This window comes from Engystomops pustulosus, chromosome 1 (assembly GCF_040894005.1).
Source record: "Engystomops pustulosus chromosome 1, aEngPut4.maternal, whole genome shotgun sequence".
NCBI classification, from domain to species: Eukaryota; Metazoa; Chordata; class Amphibia; order Anura; family Leptodactylidae; genus Engystomops; species Engystomops pustulosus.
The window spans coordinates 178,124,807-178,143,450 of NC_092411.1; the positions used below are offsets into that span (position 1 = coordinate 178,124,807).

Below are 18,644 nucleotides of genomic sequence, written 5' to 3' on the forward strand. Positions count from 1 at the left end.
AGTTATGTTCTGAAACCTTATAGATTGCCATACATTGCACAATGGCTATATATGGAAAAGGGCTGCAACTGAATCTTTTTTGACATGTGTGATGTGATCTCTGACCCCCCCCCCCCCCTCTCAAGGAATTTAAAAGGGTTTGCCCATGATGTTTACACAATAAAGATCATTTTTAACCCCCTTACTTTTTAATTTTACTCAGTTTTTTATTGCTGTTTTAGGTCCTATAACTCAGTGATAGTCATTGTAAAATTCCAGAATGTGGGCGGGGACTCTCTAATCAGTCACTTCATTATTCATATGTGCTGTGAGATGCTGTCTGTTGACAGTGTGCTTTAATTATCATGGTACAGGGTTTATCTAAACCATTATTTAGCTTCTGAACATTCTACAAGCATCTGACACATAGAAAAAGAAAGATGAGACAGAGACATGAGATGGATGTAAAACGCAATGACACACTTCTGCTTGCTGGCAAGAACTGTATGTGTCTGAGCTGGTCTTGTATTGCAGATGGGGTGGGGCAGGAGGCACAGAGTACTGCAGCGTGCAGAGAAGAGAAGCTATTTATTATCAATTCTGTTTTTATTGGGAAAACATATAGAACACATAGACATACAATCTCCACTTGGCATCTAACTTTACAGCTGACAATACAATCTGGCATACCATCAGTAACATTCAGTGTTTTCCTAGTGGCCCTTTTCTTCATGTAAGGGCGACATGTTGCCCTGTCATTGTATTATAACAAGTGGAAGTGAGTCTTAGATAACATTACAGTAAGAAACAGTGCTGAACTTGCATATTTAAGATTAGAATTTTGGGAGGGACAAAGGGGGGTGGGGGTGTTCTGTATAGCAATTTTTTTTGTGCCTCTTCTTTTGTAATATGGCTTGGCGATTCTGGCTTTTGGTATTTGTGGCCGCTTTACATCCGACTTGTGCAAACTGATGTCCTGATCTTCCCTGGAGCCCTGGTGTTGTCTGTCTCAATCCCAGTGTAATCTGCCCACGGGGACCATAGCTTTGTGAACTGTTCATGTGTGTGTTTTGACGAGCTAGAAAGTTCTTGCAGCCTATATATCCGTGTTACTATGTCTGTTCACTTAACCAGCGGCGGAGTTACAGTTTGCATCCAATATAGCGGTATGAGTGTTTTTGCTGATGCTATCAAGTGTGTAACTTTTTTTTTGGTTTCAACAAAATGTTTTTAAGCATAATAGTGACTTAAAATAGGTCATGGCATAACATTTGCCCCTCACAGGGGGATCTCTTAGAAGTAATTTTAGAGTGATACATAGCTACTGTATTAAACAAACTGAACAAGTAAATGGGGGAGGAGGGTGGTGGAGGGCATAGGGTTGGGGAGGCTTGGATTAATCTCAGAATGGAGTTAGTACAAGATTAGTATAGGCAGTCGCTAAAGTGTGTAACTAGTTTTGAAGCCGATAGGCGTAGTCCCCCTGGGGACATATCTAAGCATACTAAAGGCATATCTATGGTCAGCTTTGGTGAGTATATAGCTCAGATTTTTTTCTAGTATGGGGGCTCAGAAGGGGTTGATCGGTGGGCACGACCAACAGATGTGTTCGAAAGATCCCTTAGTGCCAGCAGTCCCCAGACAGGCGGATACACCACATTTGCAGGATTTCCGGGGTTTTGTACCAACTCGCTAGCATTTTAAAGTGGTTCTACTGCAGTCCGACGCATCCAGAGAAACCATATGGGTGTTTTAATATCCATATTTTGTCCCTGTTCGACAGTGTGATAGGCAGCTTCTCCTTCCAAGCCGATAAGTACAGGGGGTCAGTTGGTGCCTTGCAGTCGTAAAGTGTGATATCTTTGCCGAATTCGCTGCTCCCACTGCCACCGCCAATTCAAATGGGTTTAGGTGTACCATTGGTGTGCCATATTTCTTCTGCTATGTCCTACAAGTGGATTGCAGTTGCAGTGTTTTAAAGAACAGTTGTCCTGTACTCTGTAGTTTGTCCATCAGTATTGGGTCTATTGGGTTCAACGATTTCTGTAAGAGTTCCTTAACTGTCAGGTTTTCTAGAGCACCCCACCAGCTTGGCACATCACTCCATGACTGAGTTAAAGTAAATGGATAAGTCGCTTGCGGGCATCAGGGGTGAGAGGTATGGCAAAAGCTTTGTTTTAAGATTAATCTTATACCATGCTTGAAGTATTTGTTTGGTAACTTCATTGGTTCCCTTCAGGGACTTGCTCCATGGTGGTGGGATCCATGCTCCTGCCTTGACTATTCTTAGTTTTAGGCCCTAATAAGGATTCCCTCCCTCCCAATTCTCTTATTTCTATCACCCTAGAGCAGTGGTTCTCAACCTGCGGGGGTCAAACAACCAAAACCAGGGGTCACCTAAAGCCATCAGAGCTGCAATTTTATAGCGTTTTTACTGCAAATCGCATGGTTTGGGGTTACCGCAACATGAGCACCTGTATTGCGGGGTCACAGCATTAGAAAGGTTGAGAACCACTGCCCTAGAGGCTTGTATTGCCCAAGGCCTCCCTTCAATTTCTTCCTAATCAGGAGTGAATGTGCTTGCCTAGTTTTTTTTATGGGTAACATGGACAGCGGATACATTATTCTAGGGAGTATATAGGCTTTGAGGACATTTTTTCTCCCCATCCATGAAATCTTGGACCAGACATAGCCATCTAGTAGGTGCTTTACGGCCATCAAAATAGGAGAAAAATTCTACTTTTTTAAAGAGATGCTAGTCATGAGAAGATTCAGACCATAGTCAGAAGATTTGGTTGTATCTAGGAACAATCAAAATTGTAAACAGCAGGACTGATAGAGACAGGTGGTAATTATATCTGTGAAATGCTGTATTTTGGTTATTAACCGTGACCTAGAGAATGTTTTAGTTTGTTATCCTGAGTATATTTGAGAATTTTGTCTTCGTAGGAATACCCGTCTTCAGGCTTAGAAAAATACATTGCAACTGGATTTGAAATTTGTATTGCTATAATATCGTAACAAAAGCATCATTAACGTAATAATTAATATAAGCTAATACTCTTCTCTTATTTTGCAGGAGAGTTACTGACCCAGCCAAGACCAGAAGGGATAAAAGAAATAATCTGTCCTAAAAATGGCAGTGAACGAGTGAACATTGCCCTGGTTTATCCCCCTACTCCTACAGTGATCAGTCCCTGCTCCAAGTGACTTCCGAATATCCTGCTTCTCTGCTGCAGTATTTAGTAACTATGAAAGCAAAGTTATAACAGAAGGCAAATCTTATAAATCAAAGACAATCGAAGAACCCAAAAATATTTATCAAAGAATCCAGATATTATTACATTTTGGAATGCAGCAAAGGCACACCTCTTATTAAGTGAAAGACACCAATTTAACTTTAAAGCTTTAAGGTAAGTTGTTATTCTAGGTAAATAAAAGTACTTACCTTTCCTTTGCTTCCAGGTCCACCTTCACGACTTTTTTCCTGCAGCCTCTAGTGAATGACACAATAACATCTTTGTGCTTCCTGTGTCATACAGAGGGCACTGTACAGTGTCTCAGAGAAGAAGCCCCGTGGTTCTCTCCAAATAAATTGTATCTGTGTCTTTTAAAGAAAGATGAAATTTATTAGTGCAGTGAATGCCTAGAGGACTCAGGCCATGTACCAAACTCTGGCTTCTGATACAGCTGCTGCAGTGGTAGTTCTGCCATTGGTGGCCACATAGCCATAGACTTTGTTGAAATAAGCTGTAGGTTAAAATGTACATTAAAGAGGAGATATGTATGGGGGAGGGGTTTCAGCTAGTTTTAAGGATTTCATTTGTAACTTAAAAATTGTATTGGAATTCATAATAGAACCTAATAGGCCTTGATATGGTTTTGTTACCTTTAGAAATGTTTACACTTATGGTTATGATGTTTTATAGAGGTGAATCATAGGTGTGGTAAAGTAGAATATATGTAGCAAAGTGAGCTTTTATTGAGATATAATGCTACAGGCTGGAGCATGTAGAACACTATATTAAAAAGGAACACCGAGTTAAAGTTCAGGTCATGACATTATATATCTAATACCTTAAAAAAAACACATGATACTGTATATGTGATCATGGTGATTCAAAGAAAGGGTACAAGACATGTTTTATTTTCATAACTCTTGATCAAATTGCATAGTCAGGGAGTTATCGCCATCTTAAAGTAAAACTGTAAAGTATAAAGACTTTTGCCTAACTCTGCACTAAGCAAAAATAAACAATAATAGTAATCTAATTTACCATAAGCTGTGTTTAGCTGCTAGCAGATGTTTTACCTTTCCCCCCCAGGTTAATCTCCGTTTGCCATGCTTTCTGTTTGCCATGGGAAACTGTATAGTACAGTTAGAGACGACAGGAGGCTTGTTGAGATGCTCTGTAGGGCATGTAGTGATGTCACAAGTTTGTGACTCATCACATGCTTGAGGGTGCATTCACACGTTGCAGTAAATACGTTACATGAACTGAACAAGTGAATTTGATTTTGAAGGGGAAAACCTGCTCCACAAATGTCACTCACTCATTCAGTTCATGTCTTTCTCCTGTTCAATTGACAAAACTGCCCCTAATACCACCTCAAAGCTGATTGCGATGCAGTTTTAACTGCAACGTGTGACCGTACCCTCAGGCTGGCTAATTACAAACAGGCTGTCTTGCATCATTTGTGAAGTACTTAGTTTGATGCAAAGGACCTGTAGTGATGTCACAAACACGTGACTCATCACATACTTCAGATCGGCCAATTACATACATACTCTCCTCTTCTGGCTTCATTAAGATGAGCTGATGTCACAACCAGGAAGTGCCCACACACAAAATCTGAATCTAATTTTATATATACCAGATATATCTCAGGCTATGAAGAAGCCATAAGCATGATACAGATATTGTTGGAATTGGTATCAAAGTCTCTCTCCAGCTGTGCTAACACTATTTTTTGTCAGTAACTTTACAGTTACGCTTTAAGAATATTATTTATTGAATAGATGATTAAACTAGAATCAGTCCTTTGACCTGCTGGCCATCATAGAATCATGGATCCAGCAGGATGACTCTGCCTCCCCCAACTGCTTTGTCTTTTGGTAGCTTACACTAGTTATTTCTCTCTGCCATCTCTAAAATTATGGCCTTTCCATTCTTGAAACATAATCTTCCTACGACTAAACTTCTTGTCTTTGCACCATCTACTAACCAACCAAACCCTGACCTCTCCATCTTGGTCTGTGGGATCACTGTAACACCGTTGTAGCAGGCACGCTTTCTTGGGGTTGTGCTGGACTCCGACCTCTCCTTTGTTCCGCATTTTCTCTTGCTCGCTCTTGCCGCATGCATCTCAGAAACATCTCCAGAATCTGACCATTGTTGCTCTGATTCACTCTTGACTAAACTACTGTAACTCCCTACTAATCGGTCTTTCACTCACTAAACTCTCCAATCTATTCTTAATGCAGGAACCAGGCTTGTCTTTTAGACCAAACGCTACACAGATGCTTCCAGTCTGTGTCATTGCACAGGTTGCCCCTCTCCTTCTGAATACAGTTTAAATTAATCACCATCATCCACAAAGCGCAGTCCCTCCCCCACTGTAGGTTGCTTCCTTCATTAATTTATATCCAGCACCTTCCTTTCCACTATTGGGTGCTTCTCTTATTAATTTAAATCCAGGGCCTCCCACTATACAGTGTTTCCCTCATTCATTTATATCCAGCACTTTGCAGACTATGCAGTGCTTCCCTTATTAATTTATAACCAATGCCTCCCCCATACAGTGCTTCTCTCATTAATTTACATCCAGCACCCCCACGCACACGCACAGTGCCTCCCTCATTCATTTATATCCAACCCCCAATATAAAGTGCTTCCCTCATTCATTTATATCCAGTGCTTCCCTCATTAGCTTATACCCAACTCCATCCACACTATACAGTGCTTCCCTCATTCATTTATATCCAGAACTCCCCTCTATACAGTGCTTCCTTATTAACTAATATCCCGCACCCCCCATACAATGCTTCCCTCATTAATTTATATCCAATGCCCCCCACTTCACAGTGCCTCCTTCATTCAGATATATCCAACACCCCCGCTTTCCTAATTCATTTACATCCAGTGCTTTCTTCATTAATTTTTATCCAGCGCCCCACCCCCACCATACTGTGCTTCCCTCACTAATTTATAGCCAGCAAGCCCCCCCACCACCACTATAGTGAAATTCCCTAATTAATTTAAATACAGAGCCCCCTCCTATTCAGTGCCTCCCTTATTAATTTATACCCAGTGCCTTCCCCCACTATACAGTGCCCCCTCATTAATTTATATCCAGCACCTCCCCATTATACACAGCTTTCCTCATTCATTTATATCCAGCACCCCACACACACACACACACACACACACTATATAGGACTTCCCTCATTTATTTATATCCAGCCCCCACGCTATACAGTCCCTCCCTCATTCATTTATATCCAGCCCCCCCACTATATTTTTTAAATCAGATCTTTTTTTTTATTAAGGCAGAGAAAAACAGAGCCTTACATTTTTTAACGCCTCTCCACTATACAGTCCCTCCCTCATTCATTTATATCCAGCCCCCCACACTATGCAGTGCTTCCCTAATTCATTTTCATGCAGTACCCCCCACACTATACAGTGCTTCCCTCATTCATTTATATCCAGTGCCCCCCCCCCCACAATATAGTGCTTCCCTCATTCATTTATATCCAGGGCCCCACCACCACTATACAGTGCTTCTCTTGTTCATTTATATCCAGCACCCCTCACCCCCATTATACAGTGCTTCCTCATTAATTTATATTCACCAACATCTCACTAGAAAGTGCTTTACTGGGGCGGTCCCACATAAGGCATAAGGGATTCCACATAAGGAATCCATGGGGTAAGGGGACTTTATCTGAAAATTAGAAAAGATGAGTCATATTTGCCTGAGATGTTATCGGTTGCACAGTTAGCATCACTTCAGACACCCCATTTTCAGTTCTATAGTCAGGCCTAGTACCAGCAACAAGCATATGTGGGCAATTTCCCGGGCCCAGAGCTACTGGGGGGCCCACAAAGTCAGATCTTAGTCCCCAGCAGGCTGGCAGCACCTGGTGAGGGGGCTGTATATAGTCAAACTGTCAGGGGGCTGTATATAAAATAACCGTGACAGGGCTTTTTGGGTGGGAATGATAAACTAGGGAATATTTTAAGTTTCTAAATTTGTAATGCAGCCACATGAATTCACTGCAACAGGGCCCACAGAAGTTCTGTTGCACAGGGGCCTACTGAAACCTGGAATCAGCCCTGTCTATTCTGTAAAATCTAATAAAGATAAGAATCTCATCTTTCACACCAATTTGGGGTTCTGTGATATTCAGAACCAGAGATACATACAGTTAAAAGCATAATTGGAGCGAGCTGCAGATAAAAATGCAACTCCTGCCTTTTGTTACTCAGTGTATCTCAGGTTCTGTATCTCCCAGAGCTACAACCTGGTAACAAATTCACTTTAGCGCCAATGTGGTGCTTTCTGTTCAGCTTACCCACCTATAAAGATTGATGTGCATCATTGTGTCCACATAGAAGGCTCCCATGAGATAAAACCTTTATATCACAGATCTCAGCTTTGTTCTCTCTCTCATCGTTCACAGCAGATATCACATGATAGACTTGCCTTTAATTGATTGAAGTTTCTTTTGGGACAAATATGATTTAGGATTTTTAGTGGTTTTCTACTGTTGATATAGGAAAAGAACATATTTGTGCTGTTTTCATTTCCAACGTGTGTTTTCTCTTTTGCAGGAAACCTGAAGAATTCATTAATTTATTGCTGCATAAATGAATGGATGCACTGCATCCCTGGACACAACATTTTTTTCTCCAAGAGAATGTTTTATTTTTAATTTAAGGATGGACTTTTATGGACAATAAAGCTTATTATTGGTATTGGGCAATGTGCTTACTCCACTGTATATATCTGTAAGCTGTTATGTATCACACAAGAGAGTTGTGGGAATTACACAAATGATTATGTTATTGGCTTCTCAGGGATTTGCTTGCCATGCACTTATAAGCCATAACATGTAATGTTGTAGTATTGTAGCTATATGCTCTTTTAATGTAAAACAAAATCCACTAAAGATCACTGGTGTTTGACTTGAACAAAATTTCACAATTTTCTTTTTAAATATTCAGAACAAAAAGCACATTAAATTTTATACATCTCACAAAATCTGTTTGCTTCCGGTAACAATGTGCATTTTTTTATGTCCCGAAGGAATGTTTATAGGGACCAGATATAAAGTCATATTGTGCCGCTTTTAGAAAAGAAAAATAATAGCTATACAGACTATAAATATACGTAATAAAATTCTGCCGATTGTTTGACAGTCAAATGCATATGGTGATATCTTGTCTGTCCCCATTGACAGGATAAGGAATCAGTTTTGTTGAATTTTAAACATCCAATAACTTAATTTCCAAGGAGATTAGTTGCTCCTAGAGAAACCAGGTGAAGTTTTTTTTGATTCACAGAATTAAAAAAAAAAAAAGAAAAAGCACTAACTTTTCAGAAAACTTGCAAGATAACACACAATATTTTTCGAACTATAAGGCGCACCGGAGTATAAGACGCACCATCAATAAATGCCTGCTAAAACGTCTAAGTTCATATATAAGGTGCACTGGATTATAAGGATGAATGACCAGCAGGTGGCAGACCTGTGCACAGTTCAAGGCAGCTGTTGTCTGTAAGTACGGTTCATATATAAGGCGCACTGGACTATAAGGCGCACATTTGATTTCTGAGAAAATCAAAGGATTTTTAGTGTGCCTTATAGTCCAAAAAATACGGTAATGTGTTTTATTACAGAAAATGCCTCTTTCATCACATATGTTGGCTACTTTCTTCTTAATCTGTATTTTACTGTGAAATTTCCTGCTGGTTTAGCAAGAAAAGTGCCATACAGGCCCTGATAAATCTCCCCATATGTTTCAGTTACTGGCCATTTTATGGATGGCATTGAATGAGAACACTGGAGGACATGTAATAACTGTGTTATAGGACATGACTGTGGTGTTTCCAACTAGTTGTTGGCTTCTACACACTAAAAGATTAATGTGGTGCACAGATTATATATATTTGGCACACGCAATGCCATATGAACAACAAAAATAGCAAATTAGTATGGGCGCACAGTGATAATAAATGAGGCAGAGGTTACGGTTTGTGCAGGTCATTTATCCTAAACATATTTTGTAATTGACATACTTGACATTATGTGCTGTGCAACATGGCAAAGTCTCCTAAGAACATAGCGGCAGATATGAAGAGACACTTATTCCCTATGCACTGACTTGTTTTAAGAGGCAGACTGGGGCTTTTGCAATGATGAATAAGGAAACAGTACGCAACTGCTGTTAATGGCAGTCGTACAGCTGATAAAGCATTATTAACCTACAGCTGGAACACCCCTCCAGATTGTCAGATGATAGCGTTATGATTCAGTTTTGAAATGGAATCAAAACACAAAGGGGCGGGCCATTGACGATCGCATATGTGTTTCTATGCAAATGCATGTGATTGACATGGCCCGTATATATGCATATGCGATTGGCCATGGCCTGCCGCCATGCACTTTGATTCCTTATCAAAACACTATTGTCTGACAGCGACCTTAGGCACATGCAGTTTTCCAGACTCACATATTAGATACTACCCCAAATACACAGATTTTCCCCTAGTTCCAGCAGTCTCATTTTATGAACATTTTTATGAACCTTTTATGTGGCATTGTATCAAGTAGTCAAATAACCAAAAATCTGCTTTTCAGCTAGGAGTTTTAGGGTACTCAAAACCTGGAAAATTGCCGAAGCGGCTTCTGCTATAAAGTTTAAAAAGTGTTAAAACCGCGATACCGCGGTTTTAACACTAACGAAACTAAGCACCGGCACCAGCTCACCCTGAGCTGGTGCTCGGTGTTTGCAGCTTAAACCTACCATTTGAAATGGTAGGTTTCCTTTAAGGACACCCGACTTACAGACAACCCATAGTTACAGACGGACCCCTCTGCCCCATGTGACCTCTGGTGAAGCTCTCTGGATTCTTTATTATAGTCCCAGACTGCAATGATCAGCTGTAAGATGTCTGTAATGAAGCTTTATTGATAATTATTGGTCCAATTACACCAAAAATTTTGAAACTCCAATTGTCACTGGGGCAAAAGAAAAAAAATTGTCTAGAACTTCCATTATAAAATATACAGTTTCGACTTACATACAAATTCAACTTAAGAACAAACCTCCAGACCCTATCTTGTATGTAACCCGGGGACTGCCTGCAATTTGATAGGATTGTTGTATTAATTACATATTTTTTTTCTACAGATGCAGAGGGTGCATGTACTTCTGCAAAGTGAAAGTCTTTCCTGCAACTTCTTCTAAATTCTGCTTTTACCTGACAGGCTGGAGGGGGCACATTTTAAACACTTTATTTCCTGAACCCTAGCACCTAGAGAAACAATTATGAAAAACAGGAGAGTCTTCCCTTTTATGACATAAGGATTGTGTATAAATGCTTTACAGAACCGGACATACATTACATCGTAAATAGAAAGCTGCACATAAAAATTAAAAAATTATTGTACAAATTTAAGAGCGAATATCTCTGGTTTTGTGAAGCATCCATACAATATACTAATCCATATATACTCAAGTATAAGCTGAGTTTTTCAGCGCAAAATATGTGCTGAAAAAACCCTAACTCGGCTTATACTCAATGAAAAAGGGGCAGGCACTGGCTATATACAAGGGGACTGCCTGGCTATTAACTGGGGGGCTGCTGGCTATATACTGGGGGACATAGGCTGCTGGCTATATACTGGGGGAAAGGGACTACTGGCTATATACTAGGGGGCAGGGGCTGGCTATATACTGGAGGGAGGCTGTGACCATACATTTCCCACTATCGACTTATACTTGAGTCAATAGGTTTTCCCATTTTTTTGTGTTAAAATTAGGTGCCTCAGCTTATACTCGGGTTGGCTTATACTCGAGTATATACGGTACTATTTTTCCATATTCTCCTGTATAATATACAGAATGGTGTTTCTATGTGCCAAGGTTCAGGAGCTGCAGACGTTTTTTTTTTTTTTTTTGGGCCACTGTCATGATGTTTATAAACGTACTTTTTGCATGGGACATGTGAAAATAGGACTTGTATAGCAGTAGTAAAGGGGTTAACAATTGACAGCCTGAACTACCAGCATACAACTTTTTGACAAACACAATGGGGCCCATCTACTTACCCATCTGGAGGAGTACACAGAAAGTGCATTGTCCGGCTGGAATGCAGTCTTCTGTCCAGGGCCGGATTAAGGTTGGTGGGGGCCCCTGGGCGCAAAATCTGGTGGAGGCCCCCACTGAATGTTCCATAGGTACACATACTCCTTCTCACAATCCCCCCAGTAACAGCCGCCAACCCACAGTAATACATCTATATTTACCTCAACCCCTACCAGCCATGCAGTTTCATGTAACATACCCCCCATTCCCCACCAGCCATGCTGTCCCTAATAAAACACATGTTTAGCTCCCCTGACATGACTTCAATCATCCTTTTTCCTTGTCAGGACCCTCACCTCCATACACCTGTATACAGACACCGCCAGCCCCGTCACCTCCATACACCTGTATACAGACACCGCCAGCCCCGTCACCTCCATACACCTGTATACAGACACCGCCAGCCCCGTCACCTCCATACACCTGTATACAGACACCGCCAGCCCCGTCACCTCCATACACCTGTATACAGACACCGCCAGCCCCGTCACCTCCATACACCTGTATACAGACACCGCCAGCCCCGTCACCTCCATACACCTGTATACAGACACCGCCAGCCCCGTCACCTCCATACACCTGTATACAGACACCGCCAGCCCCGTCACCTCCATACACCTGTATACAGACACCGCCAGCCCCGTCACCTCCATACACCTGTATACAGACACCGCCAGCCCCGTCACCTCCATACACCTGTATACAGACACCGCCAGCCCCCTCACCTCCATACACATGTATACAGACACCGCCAGCCCCCTCACCTCCATACACATGTATACAGACACTGCCAGCACCTCACCTCCATACACCTGTATACAGACACTGCCAGCACCTCACCTCCATACACATGTATACAGCGTCTGTCACTTCTCTCCCATCCACGTGTAGTCAGAAGTTACAGCATCTTTGCTTCCTCCATTGAGAAGAGACTGTCCCGGGAAGCTCCGCCCCTTCCCGTGACATCACACCTTCCAGAAGCCAGTGCGATGTAGAAGTATCTGCCTGCATTCTGGAGGTCTGTGCGCTGCCCTGTCCCTTTGAGCTGACTGTCGGTAGCTGGGAGCGATGTGCTGCAGCACATCGCTCCAGCCAGAGACAGACAGCTCACAGCTGTCTTTCACTCGGGACTGGCTATCTGGGATGGGGGGGGGCACAGTGCACTGTGCAGCTTGCTGTGTTTGCAAGCTGCCTGTCTCTGCGTGACTGGGAGTGATGCTCTGCAGAACCACCGCTGCGCACCGCTCCCAGGGTCAGAGGGAGACCGCTCTCTGTGCAGGAGCATCAGCGGAGGCTGCGGAGCACATACGGGCAGCGGGGGGAAATAAAATATGTCAGAGACCGTCACCCGGTGGGGGCCCCCTGGGGGGGCAAGATGGTGGGGGCCCCGGGGCTCGAGCCCCGGGAGCCCCGCCTATAATCCGGCCCTGCTTCTGTCATTCACTAAGATCGTGCACCGGATATCCTGCATGTGTCGCTTCCCCGCTCAGGTCCGTCGGAGTTCACCACCTTCTTCCTGGTGCATGTAAGTGCTTGATCTTGTGACACAATTTCAGTGTTAAATCTCACGCTCAGTCTGAATCAGTCGGATCGTCACAATCGCGTGCGACACAATCCCCTGTTAAATACCTGTCACAGCGACGCAAATCCTGAAAACGCCAGAAAATCCGACTAAAGTGTGCCCATGGACCCTGTCCTGTCGCGATCCAGCGGCGCGTTCTCCGTCGAGGATTCAGGTCTTACTGCGATTCACTAAGGTAGTGCACCCGAAGTCCACCAGATGTCACTGCTGCGCTGAATACCGCGGTTTTCCTAATCCGCCGGGTTTTCCCACGGCCACGCCCCCCGATTTTCATCGCATGCATGCCTGCGCGCCACAATCCAATCTTTCAAAATCAAAACACGCAACCACCTTCATGCAGCTTTTCAGAAAACTGTGATAAAATGCAAAATATGTACATACATTTTTTTTACTAAAATATGTTCAAATCTAGACTACCATACTTGTATAAAGAAAATGTTGTTTCCTAAAAACAGTAAGATGTGAGGATTTCTTCTATAGCCCACATGTGTATATTCACCAAAATATGCAGCAGAGGGAATAATTGCTCTGTGCTTCACGAAAATCTATTATTATACAATGGTAACCCACATAAAAAACAATATATCCATAAACAAAGCTAATGAGATAACAAAGGTCACTTTTAAATGGGTGTAATAAGTCCTCATTGTAATTAACTGCGCAATAACGGAAATGTCTGCAGTTCATAAGAATTGTAGTAAGAACAGCAAAACACAGGTATAAATAATGGAGGGATGGCGTGAAATAAAAGCTTTATTCAGGAATCTGTGTTTTTGTGTTACATGCAACTTTTTGGACAAGTTCTGGGTTGTGGTGTTAATATGTCGTCACATTAGGCGAAGATGATTAAATGTACATTCTCTCTCTCCATTACTTAAAAAAATGATCAGTTTTTCTGTGTAAGAGAGGGTTAATGACATGAGCATTAGTTCATATTATCCTTTTTATACATTTTGCTACATAAATCAATATGTTTTCTACATATTTTTTATGTTTTCTACATGTTTTCTGCTCTAGTTGCCAATCAGAGCTCAACTTTCATTTTCACAAAACTGTTTGTAAAATCAAAGCTGAGCTCTAATTGGTTTCAATGGGCAACTGGAACAGTTTTACCTCAGACACTTCTGAGAAATCTCCCCTGGTAAATCTTTATTGCCCACCCTACAATATTAGTTAGCCACATACTTTTGCCACTAGTATACGTTTTTCACAGGACCTTTTTAGTCCATCAAGTGCAATAAAATTTACTTTTTTTGCTGCATTGATCAGTATCAAACCATTTCCTTTCCACAAGATTGGATCGCTGTGTGCACACCATTTATTGCAATTCCACCTACCTTAAAGGGGTATTCCCATCTGGGCATTCACATTTAATAGAATTCATTTGCCATATGTAAACATTTCTTCAATTATTAAAAAAAATGTTCCTGCGTGAAGATAATTTCTCATAAATGTTGCCATGTTGTCCCTTAGAAACCAGACAGCTTCCTCACATTTTGGCAGTAGAGATGCGCTATTGAGTCCTGCCTGACCACCTGGCTTCAGTAATCATTACCACAGGACGGCTGTAGGACCTGCAGTAACTCCAAGACATTTCATATACCAAAAACATTTTGTTTCTTTGTGCAATCCCTCCAGCAGAGGTGGCCGTATCCGAGGAACCTATCTCGTTTCTAAGGGACAATATGACTACATTTATGAGAAATTATCTTCACACAGGAACATTTTTTTTTATAACATCCAATTAAAGAAATGTTTACATATGACAAATGAATTCAATTAAATGTTAATGCCGAGATGGGAATCCCCCTTTAATAAAAAAAAAAACAGTGCCTATTGAACATACTGTACAGATCAGCCCTACAAACATGTCCAATGTAAGTTAACCACATGTACTGTAAATCCCCATTCTATGATTTCCAAAGGGGAAATCCCAAGTGCTAGCAATAGTGGTGAAGAAACCATGTTTCAATTTATACAAGCCTTATCTTATTGCAGGAGAGAACATTGGCATTTCCGCTGAAGTGGTGACGCATCTGCCTGCCTATACTGTAGCTGCACAAACATGTACCTGCCTGCCTGTTTGAATGTCTATAATGCAAAAACAAATAAACCACAACGCCAATGCTTCCCTGTATGTGTACAGGTTAACATACAAAGCTAAAGTAAAGTAAAGGAACCTAGGAAAGCAGAGTGAAATCAAAATGCCTAAGGAGGACATAAAGGTAAAAAAGGGGTTAGGAGTTTGAAGCTGAGATTAGTAGTGATAATAGACTAAGTGCTTGAATAGATTCGTATCAGGCCAGGAGAGGAAAGGTATCGTGCAGCTTTGAACAAAACCCCCCAAAAGTTCTCTACTTGTTTGATGACCACCTGAATGATAGAACCCAACTGGGCAACATGTGTAAGTATGACACATTTCTGCGGGTTTATAAAGCAAACATGGTTGGCATCATCCTATATACTCCTCACACCTGACCATCACATCCAAAACTGACCACACTGACATGTATACCCCGCACTCCTCAACTGATCACACTCCTACCCCTCATTCATACCCCTCATACCACAGCTGACCACACTGTACTCCCACACATATATGGGGGGTAGACAGTACTTCTGAACCAGTGGTTATCCAGGGGATGGACATTGAGGCAGTGAAGTCCTATAAGTACGTGGGTGTCCTCCTCACAATAAACTAGAGTGGGCAGATAACAATAAACTGGAGTGGGCAGAGGACATAAATGCACTTCACCGAAAGGGTCAGAGCAGGCTATACCTGCTGAAGGCATTCAGAGTGCAGGGTGCACGTCTTAAGGTTTATTCAACTCTATAGTGGTATCAGCCATCTTCTTTGGCATAGTCTGTTGGGGAAGCAGCATCTCAGCTAGGGAGAGGAGCAGGTTGGACAAACTGATTAGGAAAGCCAGTTCTGTCCTGGGGGGTCCTCTTGACACAGTGCAGGTGGTAGCTGAGAGGAGGACACTGTGTAAGTTGAAGTCTATTCTGGAGAATAGCTTCCATCCCATGCATGAGACTGGTGGCACCTTCAGTGACTGACTACTTAACCCCAAATGTGAGAGGGAACGTTATTTTAAGTCTTTCCTCCCTGCTGCGATTAGGCTGTTCAACAAACAAGGCCCAAACAGAAGTAACCTGTGCCTTCCAACCGTCCCTGCAGGTCCCATCCACAGACTGAATATCAGACTGCCGATTATTGCTGGTCTTTTTTTCTTGTCTTTTTATCCCTTTTTTCTTTTTGTTAATTTATCCCTAACATTATTGTTCTGTCATTGTTTGTACTGTACTCTGTATTCTCTCTGCTGCTGTAACGCTGCGTACTAGGTGTATACAGGAGCTCTGCAGCACATTATTACCCTGTAGACTATATAGGACACAGCCCTGATCAGATGTAGTCACAGAGCAAGAATACAGATCTTACATCACTCCTGATATGTCTGTCTCAGTAAATACATTCTCCATGAAATTACAATTCTAAGTCAAATTTTTCTCCAAATTCTGGATTGAGCATCAGTTATTTCTCTGTATAAGTATGCATACTCAACATTGTTCAGACATCACTGAGGACACATCCTATTTGGCAACACTTCATGACACTTTATGTAGAGACTTTATGTAGTGCTACATAACTATTGAGTGACAGCAGCAGTTCTCAAGCTTCAATGGAGCTCCTTGTGTGGCGGTGTAGTGTGGCTCCATGTATGGCTGTGTACTACAGCTGTAGCACCATGTATGGCTGTGTACTGTGTCTGTATCTCCATGTATGGCTGTGTACTGCGGCTGTATTTCCATGTATGGCTGTGTACTGCGGCTGTATCTCCATGTATGGCTGTGTACTGCAGCTGTGGCACCATGTATGGCTGTGTACTGCGGCTGTATCTCCATGTATGGCTGTGTACAGTGGCTGTAGCTCCATGTATGGCTGTGTACTGGGGCTGTAGCTCCATGTATGGCTGTGTACTGCGTCTGTAGCTCCATGTACGGCTGTGTACTGGGGCTGTAGCTCCATGTACGGCTGTGTACTGGGTCTGTAGCTCCATGTACGGCTGTGTACTGGGTCTGTAGCTCCTTGTTTGGCTATACACTCCTGTATCTCTAAGTATGGCTGTGTACTAGGGCTGTAGCTCCATTTATGGCTGTGTACTGGGGCTGTAGCTGCATGCATGGCTGTGTACTGGGGCTGTAGCTCAATGTATGGCTGTATACTGGGGCTGTAGCTCCATGTATGACTGTGTACTGCATCTGTAGCTCCATGTATGGCTGTGTACTGGGGCTGTAGCTCTATGTATGGCTGTGTACTGCGGCTGTATCTCCATGTATGGCTGTGTACTGTGGCTGTAGCTCCATGTATGGCTGTGTACTGGGGCTGTAGCTCCATGTATGGCTGTGTACTGTGGCTGTAGCTCCATGTACGGCTGTGTACTGCGTCTGTAGCTCCATGTACGGCTGTGTACTGGGGCTGTAGCTCCATGTACGGCTGTGTACTGGGTCTGTAGCTCCTTGTTTGGCTATACACTCCTGTATCTCTAAGTATGGCTGTGTACTAGGGCTGTAGCTCCATTTATGGCTGTGTACTGGGGCTGTAGCTCCATGCATGGCTGTGTACTGGGGCTGTAGCTCAATGTATGGCTGTATACTGGGGCTGTAGCTCCATGTATGACTGTGTACTGCATCTGTAGCTCCATGTATGGCTGTGTACTGGGGCTGTAGCTCTATGTATGGCTGTGTACTGCGGCTTTATCTCCATGTATGGCTGTGTACTGTGGCTGTAGCTCCATGTATGGCTGTGTACTGGGGCTGTAGCTCCATGTATGGCTGTGTACTGTGGCTGTAGCTCCATGTACGGCTGTGTACTGCGGCTGTAGCTCCATGTACAGCTGTGTACAGCGGCTGTAGCTCCATTTACGGCTGTGTACGGTGGCTATAGCTCCATATATGGCTGTGAAGTGCAGCTGTACCTCCTTGTTTGGCTGAACACTTCTGTATCTCTAAGTATGGCTGTGTACTGGGGCTGTAGCTCTATGTATGGCTGTGTACTGCGGCTGTAGCTCCATGTATGGCTGTGTACTGGGGCTGTAGCTCCATGTATGGCTGTGTACTGGGGCTGTAGCAATTTAGTCAGTATCATAATGGTGCCACCACAGTAGTCATTGTATAATGGTGTATATATAGTAGTCAGAACATTTATAGATAGATAGCTACAGGATCCCCTTAGTATTAAGTATAGTCACAGACCCTCCCCCCACAGCAGCCATTATAGTCACATATCCCCCCCACTCAAAGCAACCATTATAGTAATAGCACCCCCACAGCAGCCATCATAGTCACAGATTCCCCACCCACCCAAAGCAGCCATTTTAGTCATAGCCCCCCACAGCAGCCATTGTAGTCACAGGGTCCCCCTCCCCCGACAGCTTCCATTAGTGTCAGACCAGGGCCCCCCCCCAACACTCACTGCTTTTTCATCCACCAAACCACCAAACATGCTGCTCCTGCTCTGTCTGCCCAGCGTTCCGTCGCGGGTGGGTGTCACGTGCCAGCTCAGAAGATAGACAGATCCCGGACTTTACCGCGAGTTTCCAAACACAGTTGAGTGCCGCACAATGATGTCATCCGTCTGAGATTGCATCATTGCGCGGCGCTAGACTGCGTTGGGAAACTCGTGGTAAAGTACGGAACGGTGG

General features: G+C 42.9%; 1 protein-coding gene across 1 annotated transcript in view; it reads left to right on the forward strand.

Annotated features, from left to right (window-relative positions):
* Positions 1-8,404, forward strand: part of MFHAS1 (multifunctional ROCO family signaling regulator 1) — a 64,563-nt gene extending 56,159 nt beyond the window's left edge. The window contains exons 2-3 of the mRNA XM_072113991.1: positions 3,059-3,392; positions 7,818-8,404. Of these exons, the coding sequence (XP_071970092.1) occupies positions 3,059-3,189 (131 nt within the window). The 3' untranslated portion in view covers positions 3,190-3,392; positions 7,818-8,404. The remainder of the gene's footprint in view (positions 1-3,058; positions 3,393-7,817) is intronic.
* The last annotated feature ends 10,240 nt before the right edge of the window (positions 8,405-18,644 follow it).